The 22,949-nt window shown below is 36.8% G+C and overlaps 1 protein-coding gene across 5 annotated transcripts in view; it reads right to left on the reverse strand.

Moving 5' to 3' along the window:
* Nucleotides 1-5,308: 5,308 nt before the first annotated feature.
* Nucleotides 5,309-22,949, reverse strand: part of PIP4P2 (phosphatidylinositol-4,5-bisphosphate 4-phosphatase 2) — a 54,741-nt gene continuing 37,100 nt past the window's right edge. For all 5 annotated transcript variants that reach the window (XM_019822876.3, XM_023248152.2, XM_023248155.2 and 2 more), the window contains 3 exons: nucleotides 21,925-21,977; nucleotides 7,741-7,831; nucleotides 5,309-6,882 (listed from right to left, as the gene is read on the reverse strand). In XM_019822876.3, coding sequence (XP_019678435.1) covers nucleotides 6,739-6,882; nucleotides 7,741-7,831; nucleotides 21,925-21,977 — 288 coding nt within the window. In that variant the 3' untranslated portion in view covers nucleotides 5,309-6,738. The remainder of the gene's footprint in view (nucleotides 6,883-7,740; nucleotides 7,832-21,924; nucleotides 21,978-22,949) is intronic.

A 22,949-nucleotide genomic window follows, 5' to 3' on the forward strand; every position in this document is an offset into this window, starting at 1 on the left:
ATTGGACGGAAGGGTGAATAAGGGAATCTAGGTAACTCGTGAGTTTCTGACTTGGGCAAACAAGTGAATAGGCGGTGGTAACATAAGGTAGGGAATGCGAGAGGCTGAACAGATTTGGGGAGGGAAATGATCAATTCAGAGTGGGACCCATAAATATATTATAATGGGATATTTAAGTTGAGGTATCCAAACAGCTATTTTATAAATACAGAAAATATATAGTCATACATACATATGCCTATATACATACACACACATATGTCATAGGCATTTAATGGACAATAATGGAATATTAGGAAAGGGAGGTTGATTGAGAAAATTCATGCATTCTGGAAGAAGTATTTAGAGAACTCAAAAGACAAGTAACATCCAAAGGAGGTTGTGTAAAGGCAAAAGAAAGCTTGTCTAGAATAGGGTAAGAAGGAATGCCTCTCTGAAAAGGGATCATCTAGGTACACATTAAAGCTGATGAAGACTAGGAAAAAAAGTGTCTAGGTTAGCAGAATTTAGATATTAGTGCCCTGGGGCAAGAAAAACAAAATTTGGCAAAATTCAGAAACTGGTATGAAATCAGTATGGCTGGACAAGAGAAAAAGCAAGAAGAGAATCTTGAAGATGAGTTTGGAGAGATGGGAAAAGCCAAAAGCATACAAGGTTTTGTAGGTTCCAGTAGGGAGGTTTAATTTTATTATAAGAGCAATGGGAAACATTGAAGGGTTCCTGTGGGGCACTAATGTGATAGGATTTACCATTTTGAAAAAGGTGTGGTTTCAGAAGCACTTTCATGCAACGTTAAGATTTTGCTATTTAAATGTTTTAGAGACAGAGACAGTTCTAGCAGGAGAGGGGCAGAGAAAGGGGGACAGAAGATCCAAAGCAGGTTCCACACTGACAGAGTGACATCAGTGAGCCCGATTTGTGGCCCAAACCCACAAACCGTGAGATCATGGCATGACCTGAGTGAAGTCTGACGCTCAACTGACTGAGCCACCCAGGCACCCCCCAAGTTATTGCTATTTGGATGTAGAAATAGCTTCCAGGAATACTCCTACCCCTACTGAGACAACTTACCTGGCATTAGAACCTAAAAAGTGCAGGGTCAGAGGCACGGAGCACCAGTAGTCTGTGGACAATGGAGTCAAATCTTTCCAACCCCCAGATGTAGAAAATTATAAGTGTAGGATTCAGTTCTCATCTGTAGTCAAAACAGAAGTTTTCTTCAAGAATATATTTAACAATGGGGCGCCAGGGTGGCGCAGTCGGTTAAGCGTCCGACTTCAGCCAGGTCACGATCTCGCGGTCCGTGAGTTCGAGCCCCGCGTCAGGCTCTGGGCTGATGGCTCGGAGCCTGGAGCCTGTTTCCGATTCTGTGCCTCCCTCTCTCTCTGCCCCTCCCCCGTTCATGCTCTGTCTCTCTCTGTCCCAAAAATAAATAAAAACGTTGAAAAAAAAATAAAAAAAAATAAAATATATATATATATATATTTAACAATATATACATTTATATATATCACACAATAAAATTAGTTTGTATATATTACTATATGAAATCAATAGAAATTATTGTGACAAAAAAGTGAACCAGAAGAAAAAAAAATTTTTTTTGATCAAACCAAAAACAGCGCGACAGCGAGACAGTGTGAGAGCGGGGGAGAGGGCAAAGGGAGAGAGGAATCCGAAGTAGGCTCCACATTAAGTGTGGAGCACACGATGCAGGGCTCCATCCCATGACGCTGGGATCCTGACCTGGGCTGAAATCAAGAGGCACTGAGCCACCCAGGTGCCCTGAGACACATTTTATTTATTTTTTTATTTTATTATTTTTTTATTTTTTATTTTTTTAACATTTATATATAGTATTCCACCTCAAGTCAAATATATGTGTATTTATCAAAATATAAAGAACCTTAGTATTTATTTATATTTGGAACAAAGCATGTAACATGGATTTTAAGCATTAAAAACCTTCACAAATCCCTTTTTAGCATCTTGTGCTATTTAACAATCATTTTAATATTGCTATCAATATTAAAAGAAGTTACATTAAAATTCATTGTCAATTTCCTCATAGTTAGTAGGTGATATTCCTAGCTAGTCTTATGATATTATATGATAAAGAAAATAAATACATGTAATATTTTGTTACATAAAATGCTCTTAAAGCTGGATATAACATCGAATTCATAAAAGTATTTTTTAAACAAAAGTATTCTATTCTTTGTGAAATACATACTGAGGGCAAACATTTTTCAATTTTCTTTCCACAAATGAGTTACAGACAATGAACAGCAGGGGGCACAAAATTCAAGTTACTCTCTACAGAGCAAAGCGCAATAAAATCTCCTGCTGTACTGGAAAGCAGATAAATTTTGGAGGCAGACAGACTGTTTGATTCCAGCGGGCGCCATCACATATAAGCTGAATGACCTTTAATTATTTAGCCACTCTGAACTTCTTCAGTGGTAGAGTCATGATAACTATGACATAGAGATTTAGTATCAACATATATGTAAGGCAGATCAATAAACACCAGGGGTTTTTTCGTCAGTGCTTATATCATACGTAGATATAGATATATGTGTACATGTGTACCAAACCTACCAAATAAGTGCAAATTTACCTTTTATAGTAATTTGTGAGACTATGCACATGGAAAAGGTTATGATTTCATAACATACAAGCACAGGTACAGCTAAATCAAAACTAAAAACAAAAGCTAAACAAAGGAAATGGTGTTATTTACTTATATCCAACGAAAGCTTTTTCTATACAAGAAATGTGAATGCCCAAGAAGGTGGATGCGAACATGTGTGTGCATGGTATAGGGCAGTGTTTCAAGAGTAGGATCCGGGAAAACTACACCAAAACCATACAGGAGTGCTTGTTTTGAATGCAGATGCCTGTCCTACTTAAAATGTTCATCTATGAGAGAGTGACGCTCAATTTCTTCTGGTGAAACAGGAATGGGAACATGTGCTTCCTAGGCTTCCCGTGGCTGTTAAACGGCATGTGCTGTGAGGCCAGCCCTGTACCTGACACACAGCATTATTAGGATCTTCTAAATGACATATGCACACTCACACATGACTTACTCAAGAATAATTGATCGTGGTTCCATTGTTTCCCTCTTTTCTAAGAACTAAGCCATCTTTTACTCCTTTGGACAGCAGGGGACAAAAAGAATCCTTTTCTGATTAGTGACTATGATCTATTCTTGCAAAAAACATTTTCCCAGCCCTTTGTGTGTTTCGTATCTGTACCAGGCTTTGGAAGAAATGCTCTACTTTGACTAAAACTGGGTACAAAGTCTCATAAATGTGGATTTAATTAATTAAAAATTTATGTTAGTTCATAAAGGACTTAGCCTAAATATATAATTGGTTAACTTTAAAATTTAAGATTTTATCAATGAAATGCATTGGTTTGGATTTTAATAAATTTTAAAACTTCAAGAGGCTAAATGAAAATGGAACGTGATCGTCACATGGCATTCTTATCTATTGATCAAGAGCAAAACTTAAACTTTCCAACTGTTAAGCTGGCACAGAAACTTTTAAAAAGTTGGACTATCTTCCATCACCCAGGAATAAGCCCTGTTACTGTTTTAGTGTTAATTTTCCTTAGTTTTTTGAACACATACACCTAAAATCATTTTCTTCAAAAAGTGGATTATATTGTCCATATTGATTTGTAATCTGATTTAGTCACACAATATTTTATGAGCCATTGCCAATTCAATTAGATGAGAAATTTCATCATTTTGTTAATGACTACTTATTATTTCATACTATGAGTGTACTATAACTTATTTCACCTATCCCTTATTCCTGAATTGAAGGACTTCTTCCTTTTAATCCCTAGTATGAACACAAATGTGATAAACATCATTGTCCAAATGTATTTGTTCTTTTATCCAGGACACCTTTAGGATAAATTCCTAGAGACAGAATAACTACATCAAAGACTGTGTGGGGGGTGTGTGTGTGTGTGTGTGTGTGTGTGTGTGTGTGCTTCCTCATATCCTCAACATTACAGGGATTAATCACTCTTTGATTCTTTGTTAATATGCTAGGTAAAAAATAGTATTTCTATGTTTTAACTCACTTTCTTTGATTATGTGTTATTACTTTTTGTATTTCTTCTTTCATGAATAGTTTTTTTCATGCCTTTAGTCCCTTCCTATATTACAAAGATTAACTCTTCTTACTAATTCAGAAAGACAAGTTATCTTTTGGCTTTCGTTATACTTTTTTTTCACACAGAAGTGTTTTGTGTTTTTGTTTTTTTTTAATCATACAATCTATCAATCCTTTTGTATGATTTCTGCTTTGGGGTTTTACTAAGAAAGTTTTTACTTAACAGAAGATTATATGAATGTTCACCTATATATTCTGTAACAAAATATAAAGTCCAGACCCAAGGGATAAGAATTTAACACACTAATTTATTCAATCATTTATTCATCCATACAACAAATCTGTTGAACACAAATACACTAAACACTATTGTAAATGCTGGAGATAAGGCAGTGAACAAGATCACCAAGGTTCCTGCTATCGTGGAATTATATTCCAAAAGGAAAAAGATCATGCAGCATACAATTTAATGTGGGGTTCCAAATTAGTGGGAAAGGAATGCGTTGGTTATTCAATACACAATGCAGGTACAACTAACCATTAAGAAAAGAAATAAATTAGATTCTTATTTCATACCTTACACCAAGTGCATTATAGATTTTAAATCTATACTTTTAAAAGGAAACCATGAAAATACTAGAAAAATATAAGTGAATATTAGATGAAGAAACATTACATAACGTTCTTCTTTTATTATTTTAGAGAGAGAGAGAGAGCACACGAGCAGGCGAGAGAGGCAGAGGAGGAAAGTGAGAGAATCGTAAGCAGGCTCCACACTCAATGTGGAGTCTGATGTGGGGCTCAACCCCATGACCCTGGGATCATGACCTGAACCGAAATCAAAAGTAGGTCACTCAACCTATTGAGCCAACCAAGCACCCCGACATTATATATGTTCTTAAACATGAAAACGCCTTTAGAGTAATAACTCAAATCTATTTTGGAAACACCATCTTATTTTTATTTTTTAATTTTTTTTAATGTTTACTTACTTATTTTGAGAGAGAGAAAGAAAGAGAAAGAAAGTGTATGAGTGACTAGGGGAGGGGCAAAGAGAGAGGGGGAGAGAGAGAATCCCAAGCAAGCTTCATGCTGTCAGCACAGACAACTGACCCACCCAAGCACCCCCACACCATTTTATTTTATTTTTTTAAATGGAATATAACGAGGCGGTATTTGAACAATAATCTTTATTAGTGTATTTTCAAAGGTACATATAATCCTGAGCTACGGCATTTAGACATTTATCATTTACTCTTTTAAGTTTACATGTATTTTGCTCCAAATTCTCTGATGAGTACATTTTCATACTAGTCAGGAACATAAATACTTTAATTTATTATTCTTACCTCTTGAATAGCCAATTAATTTACTCCTATCATCTCATCATCTTAATTCTACTACATTAAAGGCTTTAGAACATTTCTTCTCAATTAAGCAATTTCTTTTTCAAAACTGCAAAGATAGGCAGTGCGAGAGCTGATTCCTTAAATCCTAGTGAATTCTTAGAAAACTATGTTGCTTTTTGTCTTTGATCTACTTTCTGGAATAAATTGGGTAACTATCTGACCAGCTATATTTGAAAAGAATGATAAGAGTAACTACCTCTAATCTTCACATTTTAGCTAGTGTAAAATGTCATAGGCTCTCTTCTCATATAAGTAGTCCATAATTAGCCCAAAGAGGAAAAATTTATTATGATCTAATGAAAAGGAGGGCAACCCAGTGTAAATATATCTTTGTTTAAATGGTTAGTTTTATAAAACATGTTATGTGAAATACTTCCTCCAACATCTATAAAGGAATACATACAGATGATTAACATTAAGTTTCATAAATCTACACCAGAACTTTTATAATTAGTAAATAAAAAAGCAGACAAAAATGAAAGACAAAACTCCTGTGATCTTTGAGAAAAAAACATTTATCCAACATTATCTCCAACTGTGGACAAATAAATATTTTCATTCTTGTATTTTAAGTTACTACCAAAATATTGTATCTTTCTACAAACAACAAAAAACAAGCATACAGTATCTAGAAATGGTTTTTATCTGACAAGAATGTCAAGTCTTTGAAGGTACACTCAATTGTTCTTCCTGAATAAGGTCACTATGATCTTAGGTTAAAGTTACAGTAAGCAGTTCAAGCAAAATGCATATTGCTTAGATTTTAAAGCAAGCAATTCTGACATTTTTTAATTAAAACGTGAGTATAAATGTGAAGCTTTTGTAGAAACATTTATAAATACTCCTCGGGAATACTCACAGATCAGCAAGTAATGGAATAACTGATTTAAAAATAATGAAAGGGTGATGTTATATGTAATGTTTGGTGACAAATCCAAAAATACCTTTAAGAGATGTAAAAGAACATGAAGACACAGTTTTATTATTCGGAGCTTGAAACCCTAGCAGCAAAACAAACTATTTGCATATAATGTAGTGCAATGAGCATTTGTTCATAAAATACTCGCAAAGTCTTGGAACTTTATACAGAAACCAGAATGGGATCCATTAGGATACATGATTTAAAGATGTCCAGAGTAGCTTATCAAGAACTGCTAGATACTCTCACCTGCATCACTGAATCATAAGCGAGCTTACGCAAAACTATGTTCTGGGTAACTCACTCTTATGGCTCCCCAGTAACAAGCTCGGATAAGACAGATCAAACCTAAGAGATAAGCAATTGCCCAAGAAACATAGGTTGCATGAAATCGCCTTGCAAAGTCTTGGGTGCCAACCTAAAATAAAAAGCAAATATAGTAATAAAAGATCAAAAACTTTAAGCAAATATTGCTTAGAGAACTTGTATAGGCTTACATGCGATTTTTATGAAATCTATCCCGGAGGCCATAAAATCCCTATGAACTATGAGTTGTCAAATTTGTTGACTATCACTGACAGAGTAAATTTTAATAAGACAATACTGTTAGTTACATTAACTATAAATTTTACAAAATAAACAAAAAAGCCCACTTGATTAAGTTTATTATTATTATTATGAAATAAACAAAAAAGCCCACTTTAAGTATTTAAATCTGTAATCTGAACTCCGTAATGTTATATGACACAACAGGAGTGTTTAAATAATATGGGACGAGGGGACACAAAGGAGCATGGGAAGTAAATGGAGACAAAAAAGATCAGTAACTCCTCCTTCTCCTGGGACAGAATAATCCTCATGCCAACTATGTAACTTCAGTCTCCTCTAAAAATAAGCCATCCCCAAAATGATAATAAATGTGTGCTTCATAGAAACAAAGAGAATGGTTTTTCAGAACTTCGTAGCTGATTGAGTATTGCCTTTGCTTTGGCCATGGCACTAAATAAAAACAGTGGCCTTCTGTTAAATGGGTGGTAAAGTCCCCAACGTCAACAACCTTTAGAGGAGCCCCAAAAGACTATTTCGCAGGATGGGCAAGCTCCATTAAAAACAGGCCCACGGAGTGGGCTTCAGACTGCCCACAGGCCTTCAGAAGCTTCCAGGCCTAATATGCTGGGGAGCTCTTTGGGGATCATTGAAGGTTCAGGCCTCATCAATTTACTACTGATCAAGTTGAGAAGAAAGAATTCTAACAGTGAGGTAGAGTAGTACTCACAGTTAATCCAACTCCAATGAAAATACAGATCATTCCAATGGTAATATATGCACAGCAGCGTCTTCGTGGGAGCGCACTACCCACTGAAGAACTGAAAATTCACGACAGCAAAAGAGAGCATTATTCACACGCAGATTCTCCATTTCATCTCTGTGAGTTTGCTTCTATGGTGTTAGTGACATATGTGCTTCCATTTATTTCTTCCATTTGAGACAAGAACATGCATAAAAATGTCATTTTTAATGAGTTAAAATCATAAATGGTAAATTATATTGTATTAATTATATAATTTCTATTCTATCCTATTATATTGATTATATTTCATTATTGTGGCTTCAAACAAAGTTCAAGTCTTGGTTATTGACCGTATCCTCAAAAGGACAACTATGGTCAGTAATGATCTTCCAAGATAAAAATAGATTTCAAAAAATGTATTCTAAGATGGAAAATACATGCTATCTTGCAAATTGCACTTGATTTTTTGCAGTTATAACAGTTACTATATTTAGTTTAGAAAATTTGGAAAACAGAGTAAAGAATAAAAAGGATAAAGGCAATTACCTCTAATCCCATTACTTTAGTCACCTAGCATTTTGGCATATTTTCCTCCAGCCATTTTTTTATTTTTTATTTTTGCAATTACCAACCTAGCATAAGTATTTTTCTGTCATTAAGTATCCTCAAATTGGAATTCTGATGGATGAATATAACATAAGTTAACCAATTCTTTGCTACTGGATATTTAGGGTTTTCATTACTGTAAATAATGCCAGGTAAACATCATTTAAGAGCATTCTCCTTGGTGTGCCTGGGTGGCTCAGTCAGTTAAGCATCCAACTTCGGCTCAGGTCATGATCTTGCAGTTTGTGAGTTCGAGCCCCATGTCGGGCTCTGTGCTGACAGCTCAGAGCCTGGAGCCTGCTTCGGATTCTGTGTCTCCCTCTCTCTCTGCCCCTTCCCTGCTCATGCTTTGTCTCTGTCTCTCTCTCCAAAATAAATAAACGTTTAAAAAAATTTTTTTAAGCATTCTCCTTAGTTTTCTTTGTTGTCTCAAGATAAATATTTAGAATTAGGATTACAAGATTAAAGAGATTTAACTTTTCAAAATCTTTTAATACATACTCCAAGAAGCCTATGGGAAATTCATAAAAGCATATACTATTATCATACTTCTCAACTGAAGTTTTAAATCCAAAAGTTTTTAGTTATTTATACTTCTAATTTTTGTAATTTTCAAAATGATACAAGCACAGCAGAGATCACACAGCCAAATTAGCACTTTCTATTTTTCCTAAGCATAAATATATTAACACATACATAAGTGCTCAAGGAATGTATGCTGAATAAACGAAATACAGAAATACATTACTTGCTAGGCATACTTTAGAAATTTGCTATTCCAAACAGGTTAACTTTGCAGAACAGAAAAATGGTTTCCTTTAAGTTCCAAATATTTTTTAAAAATGTTATGACTATCATTGCAAATATATATCATAAATATTCCTGAATTCTTGAACTGAAACATAAACGTCTGGATAACCTGAGGTCATCGTCAGCATAGTATATGTTGCTATCTAGAGTTACCAGGGCATATGATTCATTGCCTTTATGTTATATTTAGCCTTAGACTACTTTTGGGGTTAATTCTTATGCAAGCATTTGGTGGTTTGCCCTGCCTGTATACCTCACAGCTGGCTATCATTTCTCATTTACCTGTGTATCGGCCTCTGGCAGTGTAATCTGCCATGGATTACAAACCAACTCAGTTTATTAGAATTATGTATTAAATAATAAAAAAATTCTGTATTAAATAAATCAAAAGGTTCTAAGTGAATATTGGAGCAGCTCTTCTGTGAGCTGTAGCACATTAATTTCAGTGCATGAATTCTCCTTTGAAAACCCATGCTCATTTTTCATCACCCAATTTACAGTCACTACCTCTGGGAAGTCTCCCCAGGAAAAAAAATAACCTATTGCTACTCTACACCTCAAGTGCCATGTTATCACCAGGATAGAGCAATGACCAACAAGCACCTATTGCATAGACTGAAAAAGCTCATATACATTTATTACACAGGTGGAATCTGTATGCAATATGTATTGTTTTGCATGTTGTTAAAACTTTGTATGTGCACATGCTAAAGTACATGTTTGTGACTTGCCCTTTTTTGTTTGCTGAATACTCTACATGAGACTCTTCCATACCCATACGTGGATATGTAGAGATCTAGTTCATTACCACAGAAGTGCCAGTTTACTCATTCTCCCTATTGATGGAGAGTCAAGGGTTTTTTTTTTCCTTAACTTTTTGCTATTATAACAATGCTGCTTTGAACACTCCTTTATATTTCCTACATACATATGCACGAATTTGTCAAACATATTCCTAGGAACAGAATTGCTGGGTTGTATTGTAGACATATCTTCAACTTGAATAAATGCTAAATTTATATCCCTACTCTCTTATATGAGAGCTTCCAATGCTCCTCCCACATCAACACTTCAACTTGGTATTGTTTCCATGCTTGACAATTTCATGGGTGTGAGTGGTATTTCACTGCGGTTTTAACATATATATCCCTGATTTCTAGCAAGAGAGAACATCTTTTCAAACATTAGCTGACTACTGGTTTTCTTTTTCTATTAAGTGCTTGTTCATATTATCATCTCTTTGTTTTGGGCTGTCTTCAGCTTACTGATTCACAGATGATATTTACATAATCTGCATACTATTCCAGGCAGCTATATACACTGTCTATATCTTCTTTTAGCCTATATTTTTTTTAATCAGCAAGATTAACCTTTACTTAAAAAACAAACAAAACCCAGGGGGTCTGGGTGGCTCAGTCGGTTAAGCATCTGACTCATGATGCTTAGGTCATGATCTCACAGTTCATGGAATGGAGCCCGCGTGCAGGGCTCTTCTCTGACGGCACAGAGCCTGCTTGGGATTCTCTCCCCCACCCCCACCCCGTAACTCCCCTACTCACACTCTCTCGCTCGCTCTCTCTCTCAAAATAAATAAAAGTAAACTTTAAAAAATTATTAAACAAATAATTTAGAAATATTATGAAAACCCATGAAAAGAAGACTCAACATGGGTTCTAAACCTGATTAAAACACACTTCAGAAAGATTATTAATGCTAAACTTCTGCCAAACGATGACCTTAAAGTGCCAAACACAAAAGAATCTGTTAGGACTGTTTCTCAAATAGGTAATCTGTCCCTGGCTTGGCCGTCTCTCTTTTAACTATACACAAAGTTCTGCTAAAAGTACACATTTTAATTGATTGTAGAATTACAACGTAAACTAAACAGGTTCTTGGTACTGACAGTATGTTACCAAGGTTTTTTTGTTTTGTTTTGTTTTGCTTTCATCTCCAAATCCAACAATTGGTCACAGAGGTCAAGTATTATCAAAGTTCCTTTGTGGGTTCTCGATCAGGTCTGACTCATCCATCCTTTGGGTACAGGAGGGGCTCAACAGTTTTCAAGAGGCAGAAGCCTGAGGCCATTTAAGACTCAGATGTTACAGGATTGTGAGGTGAACCCATCTGAATAAAGGACTTGATACAGCCACTGGAAGAGAGCATGCAAGTGGATCTCAGTCCAGCAGGGGGTGCTAGTCACACGCTGGTGCCAGTGTCCTGCTCCCAGAGGCTTTACAAAGCTTATGCGCATACATGTTTTAGTAACCTTGTATACTGTCTCAAAGCCATGCTTCACAGACTGTGCCAATAACTGAGTGAAGTCTTGGCTATTAAAAATTTTTAAACTACATCCACCAGGGATCTTGCAAACAGCAATGAGGTGAAATCTGTGATAGTAGTGGCAGTTCCAACTTGGTACAGTTGGTGAGGATTCTGGCCTGTGGTTTCTAAAATTCATTTTTAATAACATCTTTGGATAATGAGTTTTTATTCATGAAATCAATGTAATGTAAGGTAATTCTTTTTTTAAAAAAAATTTTTAATGTGTATTTATTTTTGAGAGAGAGACACACACACAGAGCGCGAGTGGGGGAGGGGCAGAGAGAGAGAGGGAGCCACAAAATCTGAAACAGGCTTCAGGCTCTGAGCCGTCAGCACACAGCCCGATGCGGGGCTCGAACTCACGAACTGTGAGATCATGACCTCAGTCGAAGTCCGACGCTTAACCGACTGAGCCACCACACGCCCCATAAAGTAATTCTAATATAGTAAAAATGATCAATATTTTCCTTTCAGGTTTGTGCTTTTTGTTGCCTTGTGTAGGAAATTCTTTCCTACCTGTCATAAAAATATTTTTTAAAGTCTTCTAAAAGTATTAGAGTTTACCTTTTCATATTCATGTCTATAGGAGTACCGTCCTTATAATTATCAATTTTTATTTTACTTAATTTTGAAGTTATATTATGTGGTGCATACAAATTCAAAATTTATGTTTTTGATGAAGTGACCATAATAATTCTTTTTACCCTAAAGCATATGACATACTTAAGTACCTGCTAGAATCCTATCATAGAGACATCCAGAATACAGTAGCTTAAAAAAGTTTATTTCTCTTGCAGAAAAGAATTCAAAGGTAAATACAGCTTAGGGTTGGTAGACAGCATGGTTCCATGATTAACTGTCATTGCCAGATGCAACGGGTGACAAGGCTCCTGCTGTAGGTGACTTTTTCAGTCACATGGAAGAGGGGAGAGAAAATTAAGGCAAGTAGTTTTGCCTTTCAGGAGAGTATAAGGAAGCTGCACTCATCACTTGTGTCCGTATTCCATTGGCCTTAACTTAAATACATGGCTACAACCTTCTGCAAGAGAGGCTAGAAAATATGGTTAGCAGGGTGGTCAGTTCCTCTGATAAAAGGAAGAGAACAGCAGTCCGCTCTTTTAACTAATATTAATATTACTGTTTTAATGTTGGTTAGTGTTTGCCTGGTATATCTTTCCTTTACTGAGGGTTTCATGATTTGATCTTTTTCCCTCCTTTAACTTCCATCTTATGCTCCTGTATTTCGTGTATTTCTTTTTCAGATTGCACAGATGGGCTTCAGTCCAGTCTGATAATTTCTGGCAAGTCTTACTGATAAGTTTAGTCTAATTACACATATTCTGACAACTGATATATATATATGGATTATTTCTGCTCTTTTATTTTGTTTTCTATGGTTTCTGTATTTTCTATGCTTTTCTACCCTCTTTTCTGGATTTCCTGTGGATTAACTTTGATTCTTTTAGTTTATTTTCCACCTACATTTAGAAAGGTTTAGGTTTACAATTTATTTCTACTAACTTAGTAGTTGCATATAAAATTTTAACATACCTAACATTTAAAAACTAAAATCATTTAGTAAATCTACCTTCCCAATAAATACAAGAATCTTAGGAAGTTTTAACTTCAAATATTCGCTCCCAGCTTACATGTTCTTGTTCTCCAATATTTCAGTTCTGTTATGGGGCACCTGGGTGGCTCAGTCAGTTAAGTGTCTGGCTTTGGCTCAGGTCACGATCTCAAGGTTCATGAGTTCGAGCCCTGCACCGGGCTCAGTGCTGACAGCTCAGAGCCTAGAGCCTGCTTTAGACTCTGTGTCTCCCTTTCTCTCTGCCCCTCCCCTGTTCACACCTTGTCTCTCAAAAAAGAATATTTTAGTTCTGTTGTATTTTTATTTCTATAAATTAATCAGCATTAATATTACCATTACTGTTATTTTTCCTATTTTATTCAACATTCTTTATGGCTGTTTACAATGTCTTCATTTACCTTTTCTTCTTGCCTTGTAGAACCATCTTCTGGGATATTTTTCCATTTTCCCTAAATTACTTTTTAGCAGTTTCTTCAGTGAGGATATCAAGATAGTAAATGTTCTGGATTTTTTGTTGTTGTTGGTTGGTTCATTGGTTCTGCATTTGAAAACACTTTTATTTTGCCTCCATTATTCTGTTATGGTTTAGATAGTTCTAGAATACCAGTTTGATAGTTGATTTCTCTTAATGAAGTATTTTTAAATTTATTTTTTGGCTTCCATTGTTGCTGTTGAGATTATTTGTGGGCAAAACTGTCATCCTTTTTATAGTAAAAATCTGTCTTGGGCAACTCGCTCAGATGGTGGAGCATGAGACTTTCGATCTTAGGTGTGTGAGTTCAAGCCCCACATTGGGTGTGAAGATTACTTTAAAAAAATTAAATCTCAAAAAAAAAATCTCTCTTTTCTTTCTTTGATTTTAATATTTTCTATGTATCTTAGGTTTTCTGCAATTTCACTATAATGCATTTGCTCATTTTGCATGGATTTCATTTTTCTCTTCAAATCCAAAGGCTTGTACCTTTCATAGATCTGAAAATCTTCAGGGATTAGCTCTTCAAAATGCCCCACCCATCTCATTCTCTGTTTTTGCCTTCAGATATATTTTGAATGTTCTCATATATATTTCTCCTAATATTACTGTCACCTCTGTGTCCCTGATGGATTCTGGGTAATTTCCTTATCTCTATCTTCTAATCTACAACGTTGCTTTCAGCTTAATCTTCTGCTTAACCTGTCTACTGCATTTTAATTTCTGTAACTTTCAATTTCTGTATGTTTTATTGTTTCTTTTAAATCTACCTGGTTGTTGCTTTTGTTAGGTAAATGTTTTATATTAAGACAACTGTAGATCCATAAGCAGTTGTAAGAAAATAATATAGAGAGATCACATGCATTTTTGGTGCTATGTATCCAGTGGTAACATCTGGCAAACTACAGTACAGTATCTATGACGAGGATATTGAGACTGATACAATCCACTGATACTCAGATTTCCTTCTTTACCTATACTCATTTGTGTATGTGTGTGTTTAATTCTACACAATCTTATCACATGTGTGGGTTTAAGTATCCATTACCACAGTCAACATACGGAACAGTTCCAACACTACAAAGACCCTTTCATAACCATACCCACATCCCTCCCACCTGCCTATTGTCTGTACTCACTAATCTGTTCTCCATTTCTAAAATTTCACCATTTCAAATGTTACATAAATGGAATCATACTGTAGGCAACCTGGTGGGACTTTTTTTTCTTTCACTCAACATAAATTCCTCAAGATTCATGCAAGCTGTTGTATGTGTCAATTAGCTCATTCCTTTCATTGCTAAGTAGTATTTCAAGGTAGGGAAGTACCACAGTTTGTATAACCATTCACCCATGGAAGGACATCTGGGTTGTTCCCAATTGGGGTCTATAAAGAATAAAGTTGTTATGCAAATTTGAGTACAGGTTCAAGTGTGTGCTTGTTCATTTTTTTATAGACTATCTGTTTTCTAATTTCTATTTTCTTAAACATTTTACACATGGTTATAACACATTCTATAACTAATAATTGTATGTGAAGTCCTTGGGAGTCTAATTATACTGTTTATTATTGATGCTGATTCTGCTTATAGGACCTTGTTTCCTCACGTGGTTGGTAAATTTTGTTGAAAAATTTATTTTGGTAATCTTAATGTAAGAAAGCCATAAGAATGGTTTAGGGCTGGCTTCATCCACAGAGAATTTTCACTTGTCTTTCTTAGGCTCCCTAGAATGAGGCAAACCCTAAACCACTTTAAGTTGATTTCTGGGACTGGGTTTTCCTAGACCATATAAAAGAGTAAAATATAAGGCTCAAAGTCATTGTTCTTCTAAAACCTCTACTTTGTAATATTCCTTTCCTGGTGGATTTTTTTCCTGACTACTCTTTTCATGGACCATGAAGGACTTTCTCTGGGGACAAAAGATGGTATTCCAATTCTCCACTTTCTGCAAGGCCAAGGCCTTTCTCTTGTTCTTCATCTGAACATGGAAACCCAAGGCTGTGGACCCCTACTATTGGCAAATACTCTCAGGATATTCGAAATGACAATCCTGATTGCCATTTCCTCCTTATTACTGGTCCCTAGGTATTTTCTTAACTTTCATAGGAACTGAGCTATGCCTTTAAAAGGATGTTTGGTATAATTATTAACTAGTCTTTCATTTTACTGAATGTGAAAGTCAAGAGACTCTAATATGCAAAATATGGACACTGAATCTCCCAAAAGGAAAAGGTCATGTAATACTTCCCAAACATGTAACTATTCACTCTTCAAATTATTAACCTTCCCCTTCACAATATCCCCCTTATGGGCCACGAGCAGTATAAAGAACATGTAGAAAATGAAGGTGATGCCAAGCAATGTTATTTACAGCACAATTTTCAGAGGAAGTCACCAGGGAAGGTTTTATTAGGTGAGGCTTAAGGACGGGATAAGATGTGGATAGATGAGAAAGTAAGTAAGTCATTTTAGCAGGTAACAGTGGCATTGTTCAGGTATGAACAAAGTAAGAATTTTGTTCAAAAATAAGCAGCAGAGGGGCGCCTGGGTGGCGCAGTCGGTTAAGCGTCCGACTTCAGCCAGGTCACGATCTCGCGGTCCATGAGTTCGAGCCCCGCGTCGGGCTCTGGGCTGATGGCTCAGAGCCTGAAGCCTGTTTCCGATTCTGTGTCTCCCTCTCTCTCTGCCCCTCCCCCGTTCATGCTCTGTCTCTCTCTGTCCCAAAAATAAATAAACATTGAAAAAAAATTAAAAAAAAAAAATAAGCAGCAGAATAACCTTTCTTCTGGAGAAGGTTTCTGTAGGAGAGTAGGAGAAGAGAGCAGCGGAAGCAAGGGCTGTATGAGCTAATATGTAAAGTTAGGTAGGGATTTTCCAGATTTATAATAATGAGAAAGGGACTAGCCAGGTCATCCCAGGCCTAGCAGAATGAGGATTAGGGACAGAAGCAAGAAACTCTATTGTATATTTATAGAATTTGTTGAAGTTGGCCCATAGTGGGTTGTGTGTAAAGGTGCATAATAAAGATAACACTAGGGAAGTCAGGCAAATACCTAAACCTGGAGGCAAATACCTAAACCTTGCTAAGAAAATTGGAGTTTGATTTTGGATTTTAGGCAATGGGCCTATCCTATAACAATCCATACGGTGCATTTACGTCGATAAGTAGAATATATCCTTCCTCAGGATAGTTTATATGCCACATATATAGACAAACCTAGGATAACAATGAAAACAGCACCTCGTTGTGAAGTATACAACTTGCACAACTATATGCCATGACCGTGAATTTCGGAGCTACGAAAACATGTGAAGACAAAGAGTTTAAAATCACATTTGTATCTGGGGTCATTCTCTAATAGATGGATAGAGAACAGCGAGACTGAAGGCCAAGAGATAAATTACAAAGCTATGATCACAGTCCTGGAGAGGGACCTTAAATGCATGAACTCAAGCAAGAATAGTGAGAATAAGAGAACAGAACTGAAATGTCAAGAGACAGAATTGACAGGGAACAGAATTGCTTCCATTTGGATATGGAGAGTAAAGATACATTCGGATTTCTGGCGTGGTCAGCTGGGCAGACGGGATAACATCCATTAGTATAATATACTCACCAACATACAAGGAAACTTAGTAGAGTGGGGTAAGGAAGTTGGATATGACCATTTGAGATGCCTGTGGACACCCAGGTTGAAATAACTACAGGGAAAATAGCGAATACAGATTGTAGGTCTATATCCGAAGCTCCAAAGAGAGATCTGGGGTGATTCAGTGGCATTTTGGTTGCGATTTCATGGTATACAAATGGCAGAAGAAACTATGAGAAAACCAGGATACAGTGTAGTCAAGTTGCAACCCACGAGAAGAGCAATATTTAACAACTTGGAAGAGAAAGTAAAGTCAACAGAGAGCAATGTTTTCAGAAATGGGAGGAAACCAGGAAACAGTGGTACCTGGACTTCACGCAAAGAACAAATTGTAAGGAAAAAAAGAAGATGATCAACAAGAACCAAATACTCACTACAGAGAAAACAAACAGGATGGGGACTGAACAGACCTATTAGAATTTGCAACGGCGATGTGAATTATATCAGAACAAATTCAGTGGCCTAGTGGGGATGATGGCTAACTGCACTTCACTCCAGAGCGAATGGGTGCCGTGATTAAGGGAAGGGAAAAGCATGGAGAGGAAGAGACCCCCTCCCTGTGTGAAGAGGAAATGAAGGGCACACAGTGTACAGGCAGGCAGTGCGAAGACGAGGGAGTTCACAGATAGGTTCAATCATATCGGAGACAGAAGGCGACTCATCTGCTGAGCCTGCGAGAGTAGTAGCGTGAGGGATGGGAGCCTAAGAGGAACAGTAAAAATCTGGAGACCATTATTTTGGAGAACGGAAGAGGGAGTTAATGAGGGACACTTCCAACCGGAGTATTAAGCCAGGGTTTTGTTGAAGTGTAAAGCTATACTTTTGCAAAAAGATAACCAACACAGAATTCTTTCAGCTGTCAGTTATCTTGGCAAAGGAAGGGAGAAGCCATGGCCATATTGATCCAGGATCAGTAGTTTGAAAAGTGGATGGCTCTGAAGTTCAAGGGATGAAGACTTAGTCAATCTGGCAAACCTAGACTGTCTTTGTATCTAATATGTTCAAAATGAATGTAGCATCTTTCTTCCAGACCTAGTTCTTCTAGATGCTAGATTCCCCATCTTAGTGAGTGGTTCTATAGCCCCTCAGATATAAAGCCATCCTTCAGCGCAATCTCTCTTTTATACCTTCACATTCAATCCTATTTATTCCATTTCCTTAATACCACGTCTACACTTTGACTCCACTGTGCCTCTGCACAGGTAGCTCCTTCTACAAGGAAGCATCCTGCAGTCTCTTTCACATCATTCCCACTCATCTTGAATGACTTACTTCATATACCCCCCTCCTGGAAGTCTTAAGTTCCCTTTCCCTCCAATCTGGGGGGAGGGCTCCTGAGAACAGAAAAGGCAGGGTGTATCTCTTCCAAAGCACTTAAAAAACTTTACTCTAGTTGTCTATTCTCTTCCCTATACCCACAGGAATAAGTTCCCCGAAGGCAAGGTTGTATCTTTTATTTCAAGCGCCCAGTACCTGGTGCAGGACTGTTTACTGAATTCACGGAGAATTATAAAAGAAAGCACTAAACAGCAAAATGAAAGAGAGTAAGAGTCCACCACTATTTAAAACGTCAGGAGGTGATCCACAAAGGAGTACATCACTGAGACAGTGATATTCAGTGATAATCACCGTGGACTAAACCGTCTCTACCAGCCTGAGGACGGTTATAATGATAGGGTACGAGTAGGACTCTCAGAGGGCTAGGACTACAGCTCCTGTCCCGCAGTGGCCACAAGCCGCCCACCAGAAAGAGCAACCTCACCTTCGGCTACAACAGCCCCACTCACTGCATGAGTAAGAAACAGTGACATGAAAAAACGCTTCTTGGTCTCTGGAGGCCCCTGGGGGAAGCTTTCCTGCGCATGTTCTGTGAGGGTTTCCTAGTGATGATTTATAACTCCTAGAACTTAAAAATAGTTTTAGGGTATTTTATATTTGTGTTTAAAGAAACAATATTCCTTAGAATCGTATCGCAACAGATGTCTCATCATTTTGTTACGAAGAAAAACATTCCAAGGGAAAAGAAAATGTAGACAACAAGCCATGAGTGTTCATGTGACAGCAGTATCTTTACTCAAATGAGTAACGGATGTCCTGAGTCCTCCCATGGTTAGCATGTGATCCCAATTCCATAAATGTTCCTTTAAGAATGATATTTAAGCAGACTTACTCCATGTGAAATGTCTATGCAAGTTGTTCCTTAAGTAATTGATATAAATTCTTCTTAACATTAATACACTGTCTTGTGATATTTTAACCGTAGACTATCTAGACATTCAATACTTCTTTATTATCAGCAAAATATTGCCACTGTTCTAAAATAATTACCCAAGTCATTTGAGCAAAATCCTTAACCTCTCTAACAGTTCCTCATCTGTAAAATGAGGATAATAATTCCTGCATTCCAGGATTGCTGAAAGGATTACAGTTCGGGTATCTCTGTATATAAAGTAACCATCACTGTACTTAGCATACATCTGCTAATCACAAAAGGTTTCTGCTTTTTATTTTCCACAGAACTTTTAGTGATCTTGGTGAAGACAGTTTGCAATTTAATATTTTCCTTTTTGTGGAAACAGAAATAACACTCAGAAATCTGCATCATTCAGGGGCACCTGGGCGGCTCAGTCGGTTAAGCGTCCGACTTTGGCTCAGGTCATGATCTCATGGTTTGTGAGTTCAAGCCCCATATTGGGCTCCGGGCTGACAGCTTGGAGCCTGGAGCCTGTTTTGGTTTCTGTGTCTCCCACTCTCTGTCCCTCCCCCACTCACTCTCTCTCTCTCTCTCTCTCTCTCTCTCTCTCTCAAAAATAAATAAACATTAAAAAAAAAAAAGAAATCTGGATCATTCACATACATATTCACGTACATGTGTGGGGAGTGTCTCTAAAGTATATATTTTTCTGTGTGCTTATTGGGTTTATCCACTTTGCCTCTCCGCATACAGACTTCTACTGGATTCAACAAAGTTAAGAATTCAGTTGATTAATTTCACAAATAAAAAAGGAAGTATCTGTTCCTTTGAAGCTAGAAATATGCTGTAAAAAGTTATCCTTATGGGGCTATATTGAGTTGGAATTAGATCTAGCAGAGATAAATAGATTTTATTACACACATTCTATTCAGACACTTCAATTCTTTTCTCCTAGAAATCATTCTTAGGATTTCCTCAAAATAGATACGGTTTTTATATCAAACTAGGGACCACACCAATTAAACTATGAACCCATATTTTCAATGTTAAAAGTTGACCTGTTGGGGTGCCTGGGTGGCTCAGTCAGTTAAGCGTCTGACTTCAGCTCAGGTCATGACCTCACGGTTTGTGAGTTCGAGCCCCACATCGGGATCTGTGCTGACAGCTCAGAGCCTGGAGCCTGTTTCAGATTCTGCCTCTCCTCTGCTTGCACTCTGTCTCTCTCACTCTCAAAAAAATAAACATTAAAAAAAATTTTTTTATTAAAAAAAACCTGACCTGTCAAAACACTGCAGTTTCATTTCCTTAGCTTAAGTTACAATTCACACACATAAGTGGACAACAATAATTTTCAAATTAAAATTTTGTTATCAAAATAAATACTGTGCAGGAAGAGTCAATGTATAGCAAGCCTGAGATAGCTCTCCTTTGAAAGGTCTGCTTTCAAGATGGGACCCTTGGCTAGCATCTGTGAACCTAAATTTCTAAAATGTTCCCACAATTCCCTAACTGATAAGAATGGCTTACCGTGCCTAAATTGTTTGTGCAAACAATATGGTTTATGCTGAATAATGAATGCTTTCCTTCTGAGAGTTTGGAAATTTGGTTATGTGCCATGTAATAGGTGTCTGTGTGGTCAGCTCCAATAAAAACCTTGGACACTGAATCTCTAATGAGCTTCTCCGGTAGGTCATATTTCATCTGTGTTGTAACAATTCCCTGCTGGAGGCATTAAGCCCTTTCTGTGTGACTCACCTAGGAGAGGACTCTTGGAAACTTACATGTGGTTTCCTTCAGACGTTGTCCCATGTGCCTTTTCTTTTATTCATTTTTCTTTGTATAATAAATCATAGCTATGAGTACAAATATATACTAACTCCTAATAGTACTCCTAGAAAATCACAGAATCTTGGGGTGATTTGGGGACCTCCAACACAGCTGCCATAAAATGTCTTTGATCAAACTATCTTCTACTTTTTTCCCATTTTTATATTACGTTTTGTTAATTTCCTTAGGTACACTATTTAGGAATAGAGAAAATAGACTGAATAGTTAAGACAGATAAATAATTATATAAAATCTGCTATCAGAGAATAATCTCAGTAGATAGGAAATGAAAAAAAGCTAACAACTACCTAATTATAAACCCCCAAACATTTGGTGTTTCTCCTAGATTACAGCCATATTTTAAATACAAATTTTAGAATATTTGCAACAGATCATAACCTCTCAGGACATTTGCAAATCCTCACCAGGTTACTGGCAATTTTAGTAATTTCTTTCTTAGAAATTGATTTCCCTTTGGAGAGTGATAATCGAGCCCAATCGTTTTCATTTCAAAATAGAATATATTAATCAATTTAAAGATGTCTTTTTTTAGTTTTGAAAAGCATAAATATATGAAACATGCATTTGTCCCACGGCATGTCTGCAAATCAAAATCTACCAAAGTGAGAATTCTGAACTCTTTAAACTGTTGTCGAGAACTTCCCAGTAACATTTCCAATGGTAGAGAAACTTACATTTTTTTGCAGTGTGGGCATTTTGCCAGAGTGTTGAACCTCAGTTCCATCCACTGTAAATAAAAAGAAAAGATTGAAAAGAAAAACAACTGAAAACTATCCAATCTGATAAGATGCTTCTCTTAGTTCAAATGTTACCAGGGATCACAGCAGAAGCAACCCCCTTCTCTGGGGGTATAGGCGCTTTCCCCCTCCAACACTTCTTCCGTCCCTTAAAATAAAGTTTGGGACTCTCCTTTGCGACAGTTCCCATGACTTGCCCAAGGCTTTGACGCAATCTAGGTTGGCTTCACAATGAAAACTGAATGTAATGCTGTAATTAGAATGATTTCTTTCAGCCTTATATCTCAGTTCACTCCCAAGGAATAAAAACATATTTTAGGGACCTTCAAAGATGTTTTGCCTTTAAATCTTGAAGACTAACCTTCAAAATATATGAATATTTAAATTCATTACTAGAATGCAGCTATTTATAATCTATTTATGTGGGAAACCCACAAAGTAAGTAAACTAAACAAAGGAGGTAGAGGGAGAACTCAAGTCAGGCGGCTGCTCTCGGTTCTGTCTGTGCGTATTCTAAGTAACAAATACAGTCTTTCTACAGCACATTTTTTCCCTTGTAAATGTAGGCAATAGAATGGGCTATCTTCCTTGTTATTGAGATCCTTGAAATGGTTTCCTGGTAGCGGGTGAAAGTCTTTGAAAGAATGTGCAATATAAGTTTAAAGTAAATCTTAACTACAAAATGTATATTTAAAAATGCCTTGGGGTACCTGGGTGGCTCAGTCAATTAGTTAAATATCCAACTTCAACTCAGGTCATGAGTCGAAGTCTCACGGTTTGTGGGTTCGAGCCCTGCATTAGGCTCTGTGCTGACGACTGGTTGGAGCCTAGAGCCTGCTTCAGATGCTGTGTCTCCCTCTCTCTCTGCCCCTCCCTGATGACACTCTCTCGAAAAATAAAAAATAAAAAAAAAATGTCTTTCTCAACTTCCATTTTGCTTGCTTTTCTATATACCTTCTTAC

Source organism: Felis catus, chromosome F2 (assembly GCF_018350175.1).
Source record: "Felis catus isolate Fca126 chromosome F2, F.catus_Fca126_mat1.0, whole genome shotgun sequence".
Taxonomy (NCBI): domain Eukaryota; kingdom Metazoa; phylum Chordata; class Mammalia; order Carnivora; family Felidae; genus Felis; species Felis catus.